At 51.8% G+C, this 21,017-nt stretch overlaps 2 protein-coding genes across 2 annotated transcripts; both read left to right on the top strand.

Annotated features, from left to right (window-relative positions):
• Nucleotides 1-360: 360 nt before the first annotated feature.
• PDCD7 (programmed cell death 7) lies at nt 361-4,294 on the top strand. The gene is made up of 5 exons (XM_067305268.1): nt 361-1,200; nt 2,000-2,138; nt 2,507-2,743; nt 3,385-3,472; nt 3,874-4,294. The coding sequence occupies exons 1-5, from the start codon at nt 361-363 to the stop codon at nt 3,989-3,991; spliced, it is 1,422 nt and encodes a 473-aa protein (XP_067161369.1). The 3' UTR covers nt 3,992-4,294.
• On the top strand, nt 4,038-20,302 carry UBAP1L (ubiquitin associated protein 1 like). The gene is made up of 7 exons (XM_067305269.1): nt 4,038-4,122; nt 4,910-4,994; nt 8,810-8,965; nt 10,809-11,633; nt 13,584-13,793; nt 18,376-18,477; nt 19,303-20,302. Exons 3-7 carry the CDS (start codon nt 8,834-8,836, stop codon nt 19,435-19,437), a joined length of 1,404 nt encoding a protein of 467 aa, XP_067161370.1. The 5' UTR covers nt 4,038-4,122; nt 4,910-4,994; nt 8,810-8,833; the 3' UTR covers nt 19,438-20,302.
• The last annotated feature ends 715 nt before the right edge of the window (nt 20,303-21,017 follow it).

Here is a 21,017-nt window from a genome sequence, read left to right as displayed (position 1 = left end):
TTTTTCTGTCATCCCCAATCCTTGCAGCGATGGGAGCAGGAGACGGGACAGTTCACGTCCAAAGGGCCCAGCCAGACCGTGTTTCCTTGTACGCTGTCGGTACAAGCTGCCCTGTTGCAGGCGGGCGGGTGTCGCGCGTGGCTGGAGGCGCCCGCGGGCCTTGGGGGAGCCGCCGCGAGGGGGAGGGCGCGGGGCGGCCCCGCCCCTGGCCTTGGCCCCGCCCCTGGCCTTGGCCCCGCCCCTGGCCTTGGCCCCGCCCCTGGCCGCGCCCCGGCCGCGCGGCGGCTCCTCCCGGCCGCCAGGGGGCGGCGCGGCAGCGGCGGAGCGGGCGGCGGGTGCTGGGCGCTGGGCGCGGGCAGCATGTCGCAGCCGCCGCCGCCGCCGTTCGCCGGGCGCTTCGCGCCGCCGCCGTTCCGCGCCTTCCCGCCGCAGGCGGCTGGGCCCTTCCCGCCGCCGCCCGCCGCGCCCTTCGCCGCCCGCCCGGGGCCCTTCGCGGCGGCGGCGCCGCCTCCGCCGTTCCTGCCGCCGCCGCTGCCGCCGGCCGGGCCCGGGGCGGCCGCGGGGCCGGGGCCGCCCTTCCCGCCGGGCGGCGGCGGCGGCGGCTTCTACCCAGCGGCGGCGGCGGTGGGCGCGGGGGGGCCGCCCGCCCGGCCGGCAGCGCCGTTGTTCGCGCCGTGGCCGGCGGCGGCGCCGCCGGGCGAGGCGGCGGCGGCGGCTGCGGCGGAGGAGGAGGAGGCGGCGCTGCGGAGGCGCGACGAGCTGTGGCTGGCGCAGTTCCTGGCGCGGCGGCGCCCCGCGGCCCCGCCGCCGCCGCCCGCCGCCGCCGCCGGCGGCCCCGAGGAGGCGCGGCGGGCGGCGGCGGCGGCGCTGGCGCTGGTGGCGCGGCTGGCGGCGCTGTGCGGCGCGCTGCGGCGGCTCGAGGCGCGCGGCGACGCGGCGGGCTGGGCGCGGGCGCGGGCCGAGGCGGAGGCGGCGCGGCGGGAGCTGCGGGAGGCGGCGCGGCCGCTGCGGCAGCCCGGCTGCCTGGAGGCGCTGCGCCGCAAGGCCGAGCGGGCGCGCAAGAAGCGGCTGCGCCTGCAGCAGAGGAGGCGCGAAGCCCGCGCGGCCCGGGAGGAGGAGGCGGCCCGGGCCGCCGAGCGGGAGGCCGCCATCGACCGGTGGCGGGCCAAGCGCGTCCACGAGGTGGAGGAGAAGAACCGGGTACGGCGGCGCCCGTCTGCGCCCTCGCGCCCCCGCTCTGGCGCCGGCTTCCGAGGCCTGCGTCCCCTTCCCGTTCGTGGCGAGGCCCCGCGGACGGTTTGGCTCCATCACCGTGGCCTCCCGGCCTGGATGGGGCCGTGTCGAGCGCTTCGACGCTCTCAGTCGCCGGAGCGTTGGCTGTGCCCGCTGCTGACCCCGCCGCTGCGCGAGCGGCCTGCCTCGCCACCCTGCCTCGCCACCTCGCCTCGTCCCCGTAAAGCTGCTCGTTTGCCTGCTGCCCTTCCACAGCTGGGCGTAACGTTGTCTAATGTGGGGGCGTTTTTGGCTTTGGCGAGAAGGGCTTTAGAGGCCTCTGTGCGGGCTGGCACGAGAGAGCCGTCGTGGCAGAGCTCCTGTGCTCAGGCCATGCCGTCTTAATGCTCTTTAGTTGCAGGCTAATGCTCCTTAGTCGCAGAGTGCTGCAATCAGGACGGTCTCTGTATATTGTACATTTTCCCAACTTTCTGTAGTTAAAGGTCATACGGCTTTGTGAATTCCACAGCTGTTTTGGCCCGGAGTTTTGCATTGCTCCGCATTCCTCTGTTCTATTTTTTTGTTTCTGAAGTTTGTCATGTCTTACCTTTTCTGTAAAAAGTCCAAATGATGGATGATTGACTTCTTTGCTATGGCTGTGCTACTATAGGAAGTCACTTTGGATCACTCATGCTTCCCTAATCTTTCTGAAAATCCCATTTCATTCTTGTCTTCATGGGCTACTTCATGCATCCTTTCTGATTTTTTTTTTCTCTTTCCCTCACAGGAACGGGAACTTAAAGCTGCTGCTGACAGTGTCTTATCTGAAGTAAGGAAGAAACAAGCTGATACAAAGAGAATGGTAGACATCCTGCGTGCTTTAGAAAAGCTTAGGAAACTGAGAAAAGAGGCTGCTGGAAGGAAAGGTAAATTATGAGATGTTAACGAACCTTTTATGCAAACCCACAGGAAATAATGGGGTGTGCGTGCAGAATATCTTAACCTCTGCACTGACTAGCAAGGTGCAGCTTGAAAGCAACTGCTTTTTTATTAGTGATTTTCATTACATTATTATGCAAAGATAGCTATAAAAGATCTGGATAACAAAGAGAATACGATGGTTGTGTTCCTTGGTTTCCAAGCTCTTTCTTGATAAAAGACATTTTACAGCAAGATCGTTCTTAGCGAGGTTAGGCTTATGTTCATTTGAGATTTTGCAAACTGCGCTCTTAAGTCTGGTAAGAAAGCTCCTTCTGAATTTTAAAAATTCCAGCTTAATTCTCTTTCTGTTTAGGTGTTTGTCCACCTCCCTCAGCGGATGAAGCATTTGAAAACCAAGTGGAGAGTCTCAGAACCTTACTCAAAAATCGTACGGAACTGTATGAAGCTGAAGAGCGGGCATTAAGAGTTATGTTGGAGGGAGAACAGGAGGAAGAAAGGAAGAGAGAAATGGAGAAGAAACAGAAGAAGGAAAGGGAAAAACTTCTACAGCAAAAACGTGAAATTGATTCCAAACTGTTTGGGGATCCAGGTAAATTCTGCATGTTGAGTTAACTGTTCTTATTTTTTTCACCTTTTAGGAGGTAAAGTTAAAATGCAGACATGAATTAGAGGAGAAAGAAGTCATCTGCTGGAATAACTTATATTCTGAGGAAAAGATAAGATAAACATAGTGAAAGAGTTTAACTGCTTTTAACAAGTTATTAAATGTGATGTAAGAAGAACTGCTAGCTATTCAGTATAGACTGCAGTATATCAATACTACTTCGGGCTGGTTTCATAATTTTTTGCAAGAAGAGATTGCAGATTAAGCTGAATTTGGAATAAACAGAATAGATAGACTTCAGACACCCAATAGATGCTTTATTCTGGTGATTCAAGAAGTGTGACCTGGGTAATCTGTAAAGATTCAGTATCCGTATGTTCACCTCTTTTAGAGGATAAAGGCAGAAAAACTCTTGACTTGAAGTCAAGTATTACTCTTGACTTCTCTACAGCAGTACTGATAATGATGTGCAAAACATGTAAATAATTGTTTATATATTATATAGGAGAACAGTTTTAAGTTTTAGCTGGGGAGTGGCATATGAGTTGGCATGTTTTGGGCTTCTAAGACTTACTAGAATTGGAAGTCTCTATTACTGAACAATTTCTGTGTATGTGTTTTAACAGATGAATTTCCTCTGACCCATCTGTTGCAACCCTTCAGAGAATATTACTTACAAGCTGAGCATTCTGTACCAGCTCTAATCCAGATCAGGTAAAAACAAACAAAATATTTCATTATCTGAGGTGACAACTATTGTCTGTTGAGATTGTAAAATTATAGTCCTTTTAGTTCCTTAACTTCCAAATATAGTTATATGTGATGCATTCTTTTCCTGTTTTTTCAGCTAAGTATACTCTGCTTCTAGCTCGATAAAGTTGTATCCAACAGACCCCACTGTGAGGCAGAGTGCACTTCTCTGTATCACCGTATGTTTCCTGTGACTCTGTATTTAATTTTCGCATTTGTGCTTTGGAGAAATGTTTTAGAGTACAGTTTATAGTGGATTTGTATGTTGATCAGTATGAAGAAATATGTATGTGGGTATAATAAATCTTATTTACAAAGGTGAGTTGGAATGGATATCCTCTCAAACAACACTCTTTCTGTTAAAGGCACGAATGGGATCAGTACTTGGTGCCAGCTGATCACCCTGAAGGAAGCTGCATCCCTCCAGGATGGGTTCTTCCGAGTCTCCCTACGAATGACACTTGGGCCACTGCTGTCAGATAACTTATCACTGAATCGTTTTAACATTGAAGCAATGTTCTATTATAGTTGTGTGTGTACGTGTGAGAGGAAAGAGGGTCCAAAGAAGAAGTAACATCCTTGGGTCCCGTTTCTGGTTGTTAGCATGTAGCCAGGTACTGGAATTCCTTGAATAAAACCATTAAAGAGATGTTTTTGCCTTCTGAATCTGCCGGGAAATACCTAAGCAAGTACGAAGTTGTTAGACATCTTGTGGTATGGAATTGTAATCCAACTATGAGTTTTGCTAACAGCTCTCAGTCTTAATAAAGTAACATTGCTGACAAAGTTATTTGTACCAATGTTAGCATGCTATTTTTAGTCACTTTTATTTTTATAAGCCTAAATCAAGATTACGAAATCTCCAGAAGAAAAAAAAAAACATTAATAAGAACGATATTTTGCTTATTAAATGAAGCATGTCAAGCATCACTGTCAGAATAATTTCTGTATTTTTGTGAGTAGGAAGGAACATATTACAAGTTGAAACAAATCCTTAAAATACAAACAAGACTTAGTTTTGTTTTGTTTTTAAAGCTTGATTGTTATCAGCTGTTGACATTTTGCTTTTGTGGGCTAAAACTGGTACCACAAGATGGAAAAAATTTCCTCTCATGCTGAAATAGGTCAGATAGTCATGTGAATATATATATAAATTTGATAAATAAGCCTGCTTGGAAAAAAAAGTGCAAAAGCTGAAATCTAACTTATTCTAATTGTTTTTGCCTATATATAATACTTATGTCTAATATATGTAATATATAATATAGTCATTTTTCTATAGGGGAGATCATTTATACTTGATTTAAAAATGCAGCTCTGGTTTTTGTAAGGTTTTTTTTTTTTTTTTTTTGGTACTGAATAAATAGAGAAAAATTAATTTGTTTTGTTTTGTTTTATTAGAAACATCTTTGGTCCAAGGGAGAAATTTGTTTTAGTACTTGGCATCAAACATGACCCATACTGTCGGGAGAGCTGCGGGCAAAAGGTTTGTGCGGAGGGACTTCTACCTCTCACCAGGCGTCAGAGGGTTCTGGTTTCAAAGCCTTCCATGTTCTGGCCAACTTGCCTAAAACGGTGATGGGCCATATGGTTTGGGGGCTTTTTTTGTCTATGCAGATAGATTGCAGTGGAATTTTTCCAGAGATGCAGTCATTCTTCTAGCTTAGCCCTAATGTGTGGGAAAGGATTGAATCTTTCCCACTCCTTACCTCTTCGCGTTGCGACGTTGTGTAATTCGCTGAGGCGGCAGCGCCTGGTTGCCTAGTCTGAGCTGGTCGGTTCAGCACCTTTAACTTGCGCTTTGTACGTGATGCTCACGGTTTCTTGGCCGAACCTTTGCATTGGTTTCTCTTAGTAAGAGCACACTAGCTAGTCGTTTCTGAAAGAATTAGGATCTGTATGAGAATGCAGAAGTGTGCAGTTCTTGCTCCCGTGTTGTGTTGCCTACCTATAAGCACCGCAAAATACAACTTACTGTGAAGTATTTAAAGACAGGGGTTCTGGTTTGCTTGTCTCTACGTTCTTCCCATTCCTATCCCAGCTCTTTAGCTTTTTGGTACCCTAAGACATTTATGACTAGATCAGGTCTTACCTGATGAATAGCAAAAGTTCAAATAGTGCAAAAACAATTGCAGAAGCAACACTTTCGATGCAGGAAGCTTGGTGACCAGAGGATGCCCTGCTTAAATAGTTAGGCTGCTTATCCCGTCAGCGTGTCTGATGAGACAGGCTAACTACTTAAGCTCCTATAATCTTAAAACTGCAGAAATGTAAGTCAGATGCTTGTTTGACTGTGCAAGAGTTTAAAGAACTAAGCAGTGGCAAAGCAGCGCTGCTCTACCCTGTGAAAAAAGGTGCATGACAGCATCTGAAGGTAAGGATAACCTTATATTGTTAATAAGACTTGAAAATGCCAGCTACTGATGTGAATTTAGCTTTAGCTACATTTAACTCACAGGTTTTATGTGGTTTATTCTAAATATTTGCTGCTGTCTAATGACTTTTGCATTAAAATGTTTTATATTTTTGGTAAGATGTTGAAGCCGCAGAAGAAAGAGGAATGTTTAAAATCACAGCTGAAAAAATGTGTGAGATGGTATACTGATTATTTAAAAACTTGTATTCTAATTTAATATTTACCTTAACATTCAAATTTGTCCAAGTATAGTAAGATACTTCCTACTATTTTAAGTTTTAAAAAATACTGTAACCCAAAAGACAAGAAGGGGTTGATAGGGGTTTCCAAGACTCATTTGCATCCTCTCCCTTCACTTGTCCCAGTGTAATTCAGGTTTTTATGCTTGTAGGGCATACCCCGTTCCTGATGCATGTCTGTGTGCTTGTCAGCCTGTATCTTTACAGTGACGTTAGTGAGGGCTGGTGTGAAACAGTAACCGAGCAGATGAGGTCAGAACGCTTGTAGAAGTTGCTTTTTGGTGTAAGGGTTTACCAGTGACCCTCTTATTCTCGACTAAGAGCATTACCATAGCCATAACTCCTCACCTCAATGTATTTTTTTTTTTCTAAATAGCTGCTTTGGGAATGAATGTTTGTGGGAACCTTTTTTAACCACGATATTTATACGATGAAATACAGTATGATAATATGGTACAATAACTAAACGGCAGCTGAAGTTACTGAGGTATAGGTTATTCTGTCTCTGCAGGGGACAGCTGGACTTTGATGTGGGTTTAACTCTGTTGACATTGGACTCTAAAGAAAGCACGGCTTTCTGTCTGTAAACAAGCCTGTGCCTTTTGGAAGCTTCAGTATAACACGGATTTCAGATCTGTCAACACCAACTTTTGTATTTGCCTCGTAGTGGCTTCAGATATATTCACTGCTACCTGTCTTCATCCCTTAAAGTCCCATTTAAAAACAAGTAGCTCTGTTTTAGGGGACGGACAACAAGGTCCCGCTTTCCGTTGCACCTGATGACCGTTGGCAATGATAGATGCTGCACAGCTGCGGAGAGGTGTTAGTCACTTTATACCCTGAACTACGCGAACGGGCTTTTCCTCTTGCAGGCAGCGCCTGCACGGTGACTTTAACGAGCTAGAGAGAGCGGGGGGAGCGTGGCCTCGACTGCGGATGTTTTCACGCGTTTTCTTGCTCGGTACTTACGTGGATTGCAGCTTACGCTGAGCCCTCTTACGTCTGAAAGCAGATGGCCTCGGCCTGTGTAGGACTCGGGCACGTTGCGTGCGTAACGCGTTAGCCGAAGCACACGTGCAGGCCTAGCAAAGCGGGTTATCGTCTCTTTGGCTGCGCTGCAGCCCTGGGCATTAAGTGATCCTGGCGTAAGCAGCTGAGTGACAACTCTTTTGTGAATTCAGTAAGAGCAACTGAGTTGCACCGAGCGATTGTGTGCGGCGCTGTCAATTTGCAGTCTAGGAGGCGCTTGTTGCATTCTTTCCGAATGTAAGCAATGGAGTGTCTCAAATGCAGTTTCCCGTTTTAGATCCTTATTTTCAGATTAACCTAATGGGCAGCTTTTTGTCCTGTGCATACATTCTGCTGCTTTTCTTTTTTGGAGTGTTTATCCTCACTAGCATAGGAGCCATTTCTTTTTAAAAGAAAAAAAAAAATAGGGAAAGCACTTCTGTGGATACTGATGTAATGCCAAATATTTACTTTTTGTGTCTTCAGAAAGACTGTTGAGGACTGCTGCTTTGGAAATTTTTTAAAATAGGCACAGACTTTAGATTCCACAACTTGTTGGAAGACTTACCATCAGGTTTTGCCAGTCAACATTGTATAAAGGAAACTATTTTGCATGCTGTCATCCCTGGGAAGCGGGGGATTCGGGACCTCATGCAACAAGTAGTGGCTTATTTTTTATTTTTTACTAAATTGAGTCATTTGTACAGAACTGATGGCTATATTATTGCAGTAATATTTTCCATGCCACTATTTCCAGAAGTTTTTCTCTCCACTGCCATTCCTAATCTAAAAAACATCAGCACACTTAAAATGACTAGATGGTTCTTAAAAGCTAATCTGGCCTTAAAGTGGCTCATTCAACATCCCTCTAACACTGTGGCTTGCCTGATGCACCAAAATGAATCTTTGAAGAAGTTACTGAAGTGAAAAAATAGGCAAGAATAAAGCGTAGGTCCTTCTATAGTTCTGCGTTTAGGAAAATAAGTCACGTGAGCTCTGGCTTGGCCACGTCTGGGGTGCAACGGTAATCGTTCACCCCACTGCGGGCAGAAGATAAGGCGAAGTGCAGCTGCAGCTTCCTCGTTCCCTTGCTTCCTCGGGAAGCTGCTGCGGCGTCTGGGGAGAAGCCGTCGGCTGGAGCAGCCGGGCGGCTCCGCGGGACGGATAGCGGCCTGCTGGCGGCCCGCCGGACGGCTCGGCCCACGGGGAGGTTGCTCCCGGGTGGCACGCGTGCTTCCTCTTATGCTGCCTATGCCGACCCGTCTGGGTTTGCAGCACCGTCGTCTTCTCTGAGCCCGTGGTCGCGCTGAAGTGGTGTGAAGAGCGGGGCCCTGGCAAGTGTCCTCCTTGGACACTGTTTCTGCTCGGATCGTTCTTAAATCTTCCTGATATCTATTACTAATTAAGATTTTGCAAGTCTGGGCCTGGTGCACCACCTGCTCTTTGCTAGGCTGGCAGGGCAGTGCCTCCTGCTGATAAGCCGGGTGTGAAAAGCTGTGTTCCTTTCGCTCGAAACACATCGTTCTTCTCTCCTCTCACCCACCTTCGTTGGGATTAGGCCAGCGCAGCGTCGCTCCCGTGCTGGTTCAGTCAGGCTCCAGCCCTTCCTTTTACGTTTTTGTTTTCTTCCTTCCTCAGACAGCAAAATACCGAGCAGCAGGAATGAGCTACCTGGATGAAGTACCGTTCAGAACGGTCAGGAGCTTGGAAGGCGACTCGGCGAGAGAAAGCGCTTTAATTAGTGCACCGGCCATCGACGTTCCTGACTGCGCCGAGCTCCTCGTGAGCACCATGGTAAGCTGGCCCCTTCCGAGAGCCGCGTGCGGGTCCGTTCCCATGGGACGTTAAAGGGAATTCAGCAATATTCTTTTTTCTTTGCTAAAGAGGAGAAGGAGGACCTCTCCTTGAAATCGTTGTCCTCTTCATTGGCTGTTTTTAGTAAGAGTGGGCGGAGGTGAGGAGGATTTGCGGTGGTGGGTGTGAGGAAGGGGTTGGTTTGGGTTCATTTTTTTTTAATCTCACCCAAGCATGAAGATTGGATGAATGGAGAGTTGCAGGATGGTATTTTCTTCGGGAGGCCTCGTGAAGGACAAGCTTCAGGCCCTGCTCTGGGAGTCTTCTGCAGTGGAGGGTCACCACTGGCTCTGTGCGAGATGGGACCAGGTGACACCACCTGTGCTGGCACCGTGCGTCCTCTGACGTTTTGTGAGCTGCCTCATGGTTCGGTCCTACGCTGGTTTTGAACGTGCGCTGGTGCTGTAAGGGCTTTCTCAGCAATATTCAGCCCCAGCGTAGAAATCCGATGGAGCTCCTCGTGCTCCAGAAGGGGATTGAACCCTTTGCTTTTACGTTTACACCGAACATTTGGAGTCGGCTCTCTAGGTTACAGGTAACACCAGCACGGTTTCATTCCACTGTGATTCCGGATTTGCTTGGTGTGTTGGGCCGTGCCTTAAGGAGTCTCGCCCGTAGGTGGGGTCAGCGCGCTTCGCTCTTGGGAAGTCGGTTGTGGAGGCGGCAGCAGCTCTTCTGCTTGCTCCTGCCCGACGGATCCCAAACGCCCAGCGCACGTTTAACGCGACGCTTGCCGCGCGGACGTTTTGGGGACTTCTCCGGAGGAAACGCTCGCGCGCCCGCTTTGGCCCTCTGCGCGGAGGCCGGGGCTGGGTTGCCGGCAGCGGTGCGCGTCCCCGCTCGCCCCGGCGAGTCCCAGCCCTCGGCTTTGGCGCTGGGCAGCGACGCGTCCGTGCTCCTCGCCGGAGACCATCGCCCGCTGGGCAGCGGCAGTCCGGAGCAGCCTTTCTCTAAGCACGCGGTGGTGTTTTCGTCGGGGAGATCGGTTTGGGTCCGTTTCTTGCCGCAGCCGACAAGTTCTCTGCCCTGGGGTGTAGAGCAGCAAAAACAGCATTCCTGTCCTGTGAATGTACTCGTGTGCCAGGCCAGGGAGACCTTGTTTGGAGAGCGCTGGGACACACGAGACTCGTTTTTTCCAGGAAGCCCTTGGATTTAAGTCACAAACATATTTATATTTTAAGGCAGAGGATGTGGAAATGGCTCCTCCGTCCTGTGACCTGTCGAGGTGCCAGAAGCAGCTCTGCCCGGCGCGGCGCGCGGGGTCGCAGGCAAGGAGGGGGCGGGTGCCAGCCCGCGTGCCGCTAACGGGGGCTCGCAAACGAGCCCGGCTCCGAAGGCGCCTTCCCCTGTGCCGCTCCGTGCGCCGGGGACGTCCCTCGGCGGGTGACTTGGTGCGGTGCCACCCGTGCAGCTGGGATCCAGGTGGAGAGGTGCCGGCTGGCAGGACCCTCTGCTCACTGCTCTTGTCCCACCAGCCGTAAAGGTGACGCAAAACACCTCAGAGCAGGATTCTAAGCGGGACTGAAAACAGTAATAACTGTGTAGGCAGCTTTTTCCAAGTGCAAAAGTTGGGGCTGCCTCTAAGGATGCAGCTAGCGCTGGCCGCTCTTGCCGTCCTGGCACGCGTAGTCCTGATGTTCGGGTAAACGGGAGCGCGTCTCGGATCGGCGCAGCCTTTAACACGCCGGGCGCGAAGCGTTTGCTTTGCCGCATGGGCGTTCGACCGCCCGCCAGGCGCTTTGGCTTCAGGCGCCCCGAATAACTGCTTGTTACTACTCCGCAGCACGACTTCTCGCTGGAAAGGAAGGTGCTTTACTGGATCGAGGCTGCTTCTCAGCAGCAAACCTCCTGCCGCCAGGCCACCTCCGAGGTTGTCCCCACAGCTCCCCCGTGCTGGCTGCTCCTGGTGGACCCCAAGGACAGCTACGGTGCCAGCGTGGAGAGCAAGGAGGCAGCGGTGGGGAGAGCCAAGGACGGCGGGGCCGGCGCCTGCCCCGTGCGGAGGTGCGTGAGCCTAAGCGCCGCTGCGGAGGGTCGCGGGCACGCCAAGAGCCGGAGCGCCCTCTCCGACACGGAGAGCGAGGCCTGGCCCTCCGATGAGGAAGGGTACTTCGAGGATGACGAGTATTCCTCCACCTCCTGGGAAGAAAACGACAGAGAAGAGAAAGCTCGAAGGAAAAAGGTGGGCAGAGCTGTGGCTCCTCGCGCCGGGCTGCACCAGGCCAGGCCCAAGACATCGCCGGGCTTGCTGGAGCCCACGTCAGAGAACGGCTACCGCAAGCCGGCAAGCCCAGACCTGGCCAGGCAGAGGAGGTCCACGGTTATATTCAACAACATGAAGAACGAGCTGGAAGGAGCCCGGAGGAAGCTGGCTGCTTTGGTGCATCCTTTGAATAGAGCCTACGCGGAGAAGAAACAGGCCTTCGCGCTGTCGTCCCTCCACCAGCGCCCCCGGACTAACAGGAACCTTAAATACTGGTCTGCCTCCGACGCCGCCCGGCCGGCCATCCTGACGCCGGTTCCTCCTGCTCCTCCTTGCTGCGGTCCCCCGGCGCCATCCTCTGCTGCGTCGATACCGCCGATAACAAAGCATAAGCCCACCGTCGCGGTGAGATATTTTGCTCGCGTATCCCTTTGCTTGCTGCTGCCTGCGGAAGTCGAACGAGCTTATGCAGCCGCGGGAGGGGAGCGGAGGGAGGAAGCAAAGCATCGCACGGAGCAAAAATTTTATCCTGCTTGCCGAGTCCTGCGTAGCAAAGCAGGACCAAAAGGGCTCTGCGCGAGCACTAAACCAATGAGAAACGTCTGGCGAGTTTTCCTAAGAACTGAATCAGGCTTTTTTGCCGTAATGTTTTAAAAATACTTTTTTTTTGTGAGAAAGCTTCCGTCATCATCAAAAAGTGTATTTGCCCTAATCAAAACCACCTTTTTTCCCCCCCTAGCAAGCAAAATGATTTATTCGCTTTTCAATGGAAACATTAAAAAAAAAAAAAAAGTGAAATAAGCTTTGCTCCCTCTTCCCTCTCCATTTTTTCCCCCTATCACATATAAATGGAGTTTCTGCCTTCCTATAACCATCACAGCTGCTCCTCCTGAGGGTCCCAGAAGAGAAACCAGGGTTTGAACAGACACAAAAATGGGGTCATTTCTGCTCGCCCTTCTTCCCTAGGTCTCTCTGCCTCTGCTGTTCAGATTAAACGTTCCCCACGCTCGCTGTTTTATAGCTAGAAAAGGCCCCTTCGCCTTTCTTGTCGTGCAACTCTGGCAGCCCTTTCTGTTGCAAATCCTGTTTGTCTTTTAAGAAAAGCCTAGGAAGTCTTAGACTTCATAGTCCTACTATAAATACTGATCATTTAACCATAGAGACAGTGGTGTGAAATGATGGAGTAAATATTGCATTCTGTTGTCTTAAGTTTGAATCGTGCAGTGTTGTAAAACATCACGTTTCGTCCAGATCCTTGAGAGGTTTACAAGACAAATTACTTCAGATCTGCAATTAAAACCATCAGACACATGCAAGGCTGTGTTATTTATATGTAGTAGCATTAGACGTAGGCATTTAGCCGCTCCTTAATTATACTATGTGTATTTGTACACTGAACAGCTGCTACGACTAATTACTAATCCATCACCCCAGTCTGGTCAGCTATTGCACCAAATGCATCATACTGAATGCTAAAGCCTCGAACCGAGACGAGGGCTTCTTCTTGCATGGTAATTTCTAGGAACGATGAAGGTTTTATTAAAGAAACTTAAGTAAAAGTAAGATATATCTCATAAAGATCACAGCGTAAACAGGACATAAGGTGACCACCTACTGCATCGCCTCCCGGCTGGCACTGCTGCACCTCGCTTGGCCAGCCGAGGACAAGGATGGCATTTACTGCTGGAGGTAGGGACGGGATTCCCAGGGAGAGGAAGCTGGTTTTGATCAGTTTAGTGCACGAACACCCGTGAGTGCTGTTTCCTTTGATCTATATGTGTAGCTAGGCCTGGGTTTAATTAAGTCTGCTCTCCTCTGAAGAGAGAGCTTGTGGATAAATCGTGGTAGATGTCCCCAAATACAGTAACAGCCACTTGGAGTCTTTTGTTTGTTTTTGTTTGCGAAGTGCACGTCTTGGTTTTCCCAAGTTTCTGCTCGGCAGGCGTCGTCACCCCGGTCTGTACCGGGCTGCTCGGGAAACGCAAAAAGTTCTGCTCTCAGGGAGGTCACCCCCTTTTTTGGGAAAAAAGGCACGGACAGGATGTATAGCAGGGAGAGTCACATCCATGCTCGCTAACACATGATCCTTTATTTAGACAGACGCGCACATGCACACCCAAACCCAAAGGGGATTGTTCCATTTATGGGAATTTTCCTCTTCTTGTGCCAGCTAATGAAATTACGCTAAATGGCAAATGCTGAAGCAATGCTTTTAAATGCCTGCAATCACCTCGCCGCTCTGGAGAGAGGCGGAAAGGAATCCGCCGCACGGTTCTGCCTAGGGCTGAACGCTGGCGTCGCGTAAGCGGCCGCGTCCTAATTAGCGAACGTACCGTTTTTCTGTTTGTGTTCCAGTCCCTCAGCCCCTACGCCTGCCTCCCGCCGGCCTCCGCGCCCGCCCGGCCGCCGGGTTCCCACAGAGCTCATCCGGACTCAGCGGCCGACCTGCTCTCGGCGCTGAGCCAGGAGGAGCGCGACCTCATCGAGCCCGTTATAGCCTTGGGCTATCCGGCCCACAAAGCTATCCTCACCCTCCAGAAGACGGGAAAGCAGAGTTTGAGCCAGGTTGGTGGAGCTGGTGTCGCTTTACTGAAATGCTATGGAAAGCACTCGGTAAAGAACAGCCGTGAACGACTCTCTTTTTGCCCGGGATGGACTTCTGGCTGCTTTGGGGAAATGGAGGAGTTTTCCCCGCTTTGGTATAAGAACTTGGTCAACGGGGTTTTTCGTTAGATCACACATCTTCACTTTTGCTGTAATGTAACTGCAATGAGTTGCGCTCAACTTTTCAGTGAGTAATAACGGCTGGGTAACATTATCCTTTAAATCTGTTGTTTAAAGCCTAGTGTCCTTCTGAAGCACAAATTTTGCCCCCGTATATGGAAACTTTTTGCACATCATTTTTTTTCCGGCTGTTAGATTCATATGATTATTTCCATGGCTCATCCTGTCAGAATGGGACTGTGTAAATACCTCCAAGATTTGTCTGGTCTCTCTCCAAAACACAAGATTCCTGCTTTGGAGCAACCACTGAATCCGCACGAGCAGTGCGTTTGGGTCACGGGCTATTTTACTGAGGGAGCCCTTATGCTAACCTGGAATTTATTGTGAAAAGTTAACACGTAGCCTCTCCTCGCCCCCTGCTATGGAGCCCGAGCTCTCTGCTTGTCCGGACGGATATCCTGCGCTCCGGGTGGCCTCAGCGTGTGCAGCGCCTCTAAGGGATGAGCAGGCTGCAGCCAACGGCCTTTGCAAACCTGGGGCTGGGCTTGCTCGTCCCAGACGAGGGACTGGCGGGGCTGGATTTTGCATCTGCCTGATTTCTGCGGGGGGAGAGCGGGGTGGGGGAACGTTCGGGTGAGGGGGGAGTGCGTGCAGCAGGTGACGCTGACGAGCGGGGTTCGTCTGCGGTGCCGCCTCTGTCTCGATGGGGCCGGTGAGCGCAGGCGTGCGCAGTGCGCGTTGCAGCGCGAACGGGGTCGCCGCGCTGGCAGAGGAGGGGGAGGAAGCTGCTTTTTATAAAACAGCCCGGCCGGGGGGTCGCGGCTCTGCAGGCAGAGACGGTTCGAGCTCGCAGCTCCCTTTTCCCGGGGTGGTGCAGGGAACAGTCCTGCCAGGCGGGCGCTTGCCTGGGATACGGCACAGCCTCTCTCCCGGGGCGGCCGCAGCACCGTGCGGAGCAGCGTGCAGGATTTACGCTCTTGCAGGGGGAGAAGAGCTTGGCTGTGGCTTAGTAAGACGGACATCCGCCAGGCCTGGTCCTGGCACGTGTCCTGGTCCACGTATGAAGCTGCTCCGCTGCATCGCGCAGCTCCCGGCTCTGTCCCGGGTTGTCCCCAACATACCACCCTGCTCCAGGCTGGACCAGCCTTCCCAGACCCCGCTCTCACTGGAGGCGAGTGGTGCTGAAAGCCAAAGTAGGGAGCTTTGTTTGTTTGATTCGTAAAGGTTTCTGTCTGCACCGATACAGGGAAATGGGCAGAGCGCAGCCCACGCTCCTGGTGGAGAGCCGTGCAAGCGTGTCTTGTAGCCACGGCTGTCTTTGATGTGAAGGTGTATCGCCCGGAGCGGTGCGTCTTGTTAAAGACGGAAGTGGCTGCAGTCTGCTCCCTCCTGTGTAAATCCAGGGAATCCCATTCTCTTGGAGAGGTGATTAATGCACTGAGCTATGAAGTCTACCTTATATCCCGGAGTCTTCACCAGAAGTTCCTCTCTCCCCCCTTTAACCCCAATAAAACCAAGATAAAATGTAAGGCCTAGCTCTTGAGGCTTCTATTACAAGTACAGAACTACCAAATTAGGTTAAGTCCTTCCTGGAAAATGTGTTTCAACTAAAGTTTAGAAACAAGAGCCGTGGACGCTCTTCATTGCTCGTTGGTGTCACACAGGGTTTCAATGTGTGACGATGACAGCTTCAAACAGGAAGATTGATTGTGGCACCAGATGGTAGCCAAAAATTGCTCAATTTCTTCACAAAGTCAAGTAAAACTGAGAGAACCCACCCGGGTGGAGAGAGGGAGCTTTTCGAAGTCTTCTGCCTTAAAGAGACAACGCCTTCTCGGTTTTGGTGGAAGAACCTCTCCGAAAGGCTCAGACGGGGCTAGCGTTCCCCAGTGCGGCAGGAGCTCCTCTGCGAGGATGAGGAGCCTCAGCCGCGGGCAAGGGCTAACCCTTACGGGAGCAGAGGACGGAAGAGCATCGCTGATCCAGGGAGCTCTCGATCTGCCTGTGAAATCAGACACGACAGATGGCTACAGCTACTCAGCAGCTCTCTCCCCACGTAGCCGGCAGCACATGCTTCGGATGAAGGTGGGTTACTGAGGAACACAGCCCACCGCATCAGCCGCCTCCTGGCCCCGCTCTGCTGCGAACCGTCTCTCTCTGTACGTCCGTGGAGTTTCTTGCAGAGTCGATAACGCAGCAAAATACGAGACCTGCTGCGTTTCCTCCTCCACGCGAATCTGCTCGCTTCCCCTGAGCGGCCATCTAGATCTGCAGAGCTTCTTGCAAGCCTCTCATCAGCCGTCCCCACCAGCTCGGTGACTCCCCGAGCCTCTTCGCCGTTTGCAGACGTTACATCCTCGGTGACAGCGCTTGCGGCAGTGAGTTAAACAGGCCCGTTAGCAGCAGGGCGAGGAAAGCACGCGTTGGCTGTGATCTCGCTGCCCCGTCGGAGAGCCGCTTGTCCCTGCACGCTCAGCGCCCCGGGGACCTTCTCAGCGCTGGCTTTACCTGTCCCTGGCCTGAAGTCATCGTTTGGGTTTTCAGTGGGTTTTGCTGGTTTTTCTCCTCTCAGTCGTCCCCGTTCTTGCGGGCAGGTGTCATTACCACGTGCCGAGGGGGTCGGTGAAATGACGGGCGTTAAACCCAACGCTGCCCTGCTTAAGCAGCCAGTTCTCGGAGCACCTGAAGCCGGGACCTCACAGAGACAAACCTTTCCGCTGGAAGTCAAAGTGGTACCGGGAACCTGGAAGATTTAAAAACAACTTTAAAAAAAGCACTTGAGAGGAGATTAACTCACTGCACAAGCCTGTCTTTGATGGGAAAAGCTAAACTGCTGCGTTATCACGTCGGGTAGCACCAACTGAAGGAAGAGATGAACTCGCAGGCTGCTGATCCGCTGGGGAAGAGTCTCGAGGTCACGTTATACGCCAGCAGTTTGTGAAGCTGCTGTAAGCTGCCTCCTTGCGAGATGCAGAGCGGGGGGAAAAGCGCTGCGAGCTGGCAGTATCGGAGCGGCCCGCATCGCAGCGGCAGAGCGTGCCCGTCCGGCGTTGCCCCTCCAGCGCTCCTGCCCGGGAAACCGGAGCACGTAACTCGCTGGCCCTTAAGCACATTCCTTCGAGGGTGAGCCGGATACGTTCCTCCTCCTTCCCAAGCAGGAGATGAGCCCAACGCTAAGCCCAAGAGCTTAGCAGGTCGTCGTGTTTAAAAACCTGCTTTTGTTTAGTCTTGAGGACTTTTTTTTTTTTTTCTAAACAATAAAACCGTTGAGTCGACAACAGCACGGATTTCATGCTCAGCTTGAACAAAATGTCAGATTGCCAAGATTGTCCGCGTTCGGCAGCGAACACGGAAAGCGGCTGTTGCTGCTAAAGCAGGGCGAGAGAATGACAGTGATCCTGGGTTTTAATTAGTAAGGTAACGAGGGAAATAAAAGCAGGTTGTGAACGCAAACGACCAGTGAATAACTCATGTTGGAGCTGACAAGCTGCTCTTTAAAGCTTACATTTTTTTTAAACTTCTTCCTTACTCTGCTGCTGGAGAAATAGCTGTTTAGCCAACTTTTGCGGGACTTTTTTGGACTTTTTGAGCGCTTTATGGCCTTTTACTGAATCTTTCTGCTTGGCTAGGACAGTGCTGCGGATCCGGGGCGGCACGAACCCGTTCCCCCTTGGATGAAACGGAGCGGCTTCAGGGAGACCCGGGGGGCCGCAGCCATTTCTCCAAGCAGCGATATTTGCTTTCCGCTATTGTATAGTTCATTTATTATTGTCTGTCACATATGTTTTTGGACAGTGAATGATTCTTGCGGCATTTAAAAGATACCGCTGGGAGTTGTGCTGTCAGCACTCCAAGAACAACGAGGAAAGCCAAAAATAACTGTTTGCTTTCAGTAACGACAGCGGCCAGGCCTCCCCCGGGGGTGGGCTCCGGGCTCGGGTCCTGGAGCGAGCCCGCCGGGGCCGAGCTCCGCACATCAAAGCCGGCCCGGCAACAGCCCGGGCGAGGGGTCAGGGCGTACCTGGCTGCTCACCCAGGCGGGCTCCGTTCTTTGGAAAAAAAACACTCCAACTAACCATTAGATCATTACTTTTTATCTCAGACCGTTCATATTTTTGGTTTCGTCCCGTCCTCCCTCGGTTTTGTTCCCGTTCCCGCCCTGGGAGAGCCAGGGGGGTCCGAGGTGCTACCTGCCCCCACGAAGCCATGGGAGTCCTGCTGTCTGAGCAGGACGGGTCTGCCCGGAGCCTTCCCGTCTCCCTTAAAACCCGGCCCCGAGACAGCGGCGGCGGGCGCTGCGGGAGCCGCGGGGCACCGAGCCCTGCGCAGCGCTCTGCACCGCGGAGGTTGCGCAAGGAAGCGGTGCAGCATCCATCCCCCGCATCCTGGAGCTTGCGTTAACCCTCGCTGTCTTCTCCTCCAGTTCCTGGGCTACCTCCGTGCCTGCGACCGGCTGCTGAAGCAGGGCTACGAGGAGGGGCAGGTGGAGGAGGCCATGGAGATGTTCCAGTACTCGGAGAAAAAGGTCAGAGCGGGGCGGCGCGGCGCCCAGCCTTTGGGGCTGCGTCCCCCGGGACCCTGTTTCCAGTAAGCTGCACGTACCGGTGCGCCCCGGACGCGGTCCGGAGCCTCCCGGACGAGCAGACCCCATTGCTGCGCGCGTGGTGAACCTGCGTACGCGGGCCCAAAGCCGTGGGGTGGCATTGCACGGCCCCGTGGGCTCCCCACGCGGCGGGAGGACGCGGAGGTGCCTCCTGCTGATGAAATCTGGGCTGGTGCTCTTTGATGCAGCGTCGACTGTCACGGCACCCAGGATTGCCCGGCTCGCCTCCGGATAGGAGCGCTGCACAGGGAAAGCGGCTGTTCCTCGTTTTTTTTAGGCAGACGGCGGTTTATTGAGAACGTGGCTCCAGGTGGGACGTTGTGGCAATGAGACCCAGCTTGAGGAAGGGAGGAAAAAGCAGAACAAATGAATTCCAGATTGTGTTTCCTGGCTCTCCCCAGTTTCGTGTAATAGTTTTGTAATGCGCACAAACACTTGACTGGAATTCATATTTAATTTTATGAGGAGCAAGGAAGTTAGAGCCTCACTTTATTAAATATTTCTTATGAAAAAAAGTTGAAGTAAAGGAACGCTTTTAGAAACTAGCCCTTGTACGTCTTCCCTTCGCCAGTCGGCTTTCAGCAGGGGTTTCGGCAGTGCCCTTCCGCTGTAATACACCCCTGCCGCGTTATCCGGCCCTACTGCAGCCCCGTCGCACAAGGCTATTTCCGCTGAAACGTTGCAGTGAATTTGCCTTAAAAAGCCAATGATAAAATCGCTCCTTTCTCTTCCTTCTTCTCCTTGCAGGCAGCCGAGTTCTTGCATCTGCTGGCTCAGTTCCATGACATGGGCTTCCAGCAGAACGAAATCAAAGAGGTCCTTCTGCTTTGCGAGAACCACAGGGAAAAGGCGCTGGAGGAGCTCGTGACGCAGAGGCAGTGACCGGCCGGTCGCCGCTGCGGGCCCGGCGTCGCGTCGCGTCCCGGCTCGGGCGCCTCGGCGCGCTTCCGTCCGCGCGGCTCGCCGTCCTCCCCGGCAGCGCGCCTCCCCGCCGACACGCTGGAAGCGCCGGCTGCTCCTCGCGCCTCTGGGGTGATGCGGAGCAAAGCTGCTGTAGCTCGTTTCTGCGTTGCGGTGCTCGCAAATACAGTCAAGCGTAGATTCTTAAAATCTATCCGAATCAGCAGAAAAGGTTGTTTTCATAAAAGCCAAACACTTTGCTAGCAACATTAGTCGTTTCTTTCTGGAGATGACTGACTCAGGCCAGTCTGAATATTATAATTAAGATCTAGTCAGATCTCCTTAGCATCTCCTTTTAAACTAGAAACTTAAGAAGAATGCGTAATTCAGTGAAGGGTAAGAAAAGAAAGCAGACTGCCGTTGTTCTGGGTTACTAATACGTTACGTTTATCCAATAAAATGAGAAATGGTTCGTGCAAGGTTTTATGCTGTGTGCGCTCTGGAAGTTTTGTGAAATCTGAACGGAGAAATGGAGGAACGGCTCTGCTCCACCTGCCTTTTATTCCGTGCCCAAATTAAGAAAATTCAGGGGATGCCCCCCTCAGCTGTGGAGACAGCGGCTCGAAATCGAGTTCTGCACAAATGTCAAGATCAGGGAAATCTGGATGCCTTGGGGAATTTTTGTACGTGTCAGAAATACGGAGAACACAAGATTCAAAGCACCTTACTAGATGTTTCTCTGGCTTTGGCAGTGTAACAATGGATAATTTCTTCACATGAGAGTACATTATTTTCCTTTGAATTAGATACAGATGTAATTTCTTTGAGTAAAGATTGTTGGAGAGGCTCTTCAATGTATTTATTGTGTCTTCGTATGAAAATGCCAACTGGCGCAATTTAGCAGAGACGGTTCTTAATTAGTTGCAAAGTGTTTACCGTTTTTCCATTGCATCCTTCCAGCAGATCTCTTAGCCCAATGCTTTTCCACTGCGTTAGAACAATCCGTCTTCCTTCCCCACGTTTCCATGAGTAGCTTTCGAACCCCGGGATGCAGGAATACACCTCTGTGGTGGCGTTCATCCTTTTTTTTTTCTTTTTTTCCCCTATTTTAGTCTAATTTCTGAGGACCCTGCGAGACCAATATCAGCACACTCCTCGCTGAGAGCTGCTTCCCGCAGATACGGAGCCCTGCGCCGTGTGAGCAGCTCTCAAGGAGTCCTGAGTTTCTCCCTTTTGAAGCTGTGCGGAAGGGAGTTGCTTTGCCCACATCCGAGGGCTCGTTATACTCGCCCTTCTTTAACGTAGTTGTAAAGAAAAGTGTGGCACCCCGTATTGCTGAGGGAGAAAACCTGCAGGGTGAAGGGCAGCGGTGCAATGGGAGCACCAGCGTTAAAAAGCTCTGGCCCAGCACTGAAGATTTTGCTCAGGTATGGTACTTTACTACGTAAGGAAGATTTGCAGAATCTGACACGTTGTTTAAATGCGGAAATGGAAATGTCCCAAAATGTCAGCGAAAGCCGCTCAGCCTGGAGGGCCGCGCGAGCTTCCTGGAGAGGCGGCCT

This window comes from Apteryx mantelli, chromosome 15 (genome assembly GCF_036417845.1).
Source record: "Apteryx mantelli isolate bAptMan1 chromosome 15, bAptMan1.hap1, whole genome shotgun sequence".
NCBI lineage: Eukaryota > Metazoa > Chordata > Aves > Apterygiformes > Apterygidae > Apteryx > Apteryx mantelli.
Note: the sequence above shows the minus strand (reverse complement) of the source record. Positions and strands in the feature narration are given on the sequence as shown.

Bases quoted from the DNA above. Each gene is read 5' to 3' on its own strand.
- PDCD7 (XM_067305268.1), top strand. From the start codon at position 361: ATGTCGCAGCCGCCGCCGCCGCCGTTCGCCGGGCGCTTCGCGCCGCCG. The intron at 2,139-2,506 runs GTAAATTATGAG...CTTTCTGTTTAG, and splicing joins AGAGGCTGCTGGAAGGAAAG to GTGTTTGTCCACCTCCCTCA. The intron at 3,473-3,873 runs GTAAAAACAAAC...TTTCTGTTAAAG, and splicing joins CCAGCTCTAATCCAGATCAG to GCACGAATGGGATCAGTACT.
- UBAP1L (XM_067305269.1), top strand. From the start codon at position 8,834: ATGAGCTACCTGGATGAAGTACCGTTCAGAACGGTCAGGAGCTTGGAA. The intron at 11,634-13,583 runs GTGAGATATTTT...TTTGTGTTCCAG, and splicing joins AGCATAAGCCCACCGTCGCG to TCCCTCAGCCCCTACGCCTG. The intron at 13,794-18,375 runs GTTGGTGGAGCT...CTTCTCCTCCAG, and splicing joins GAAAGCAGAGTTTGAGCCAG to TTCCTGGGCTACCTCCGTGC.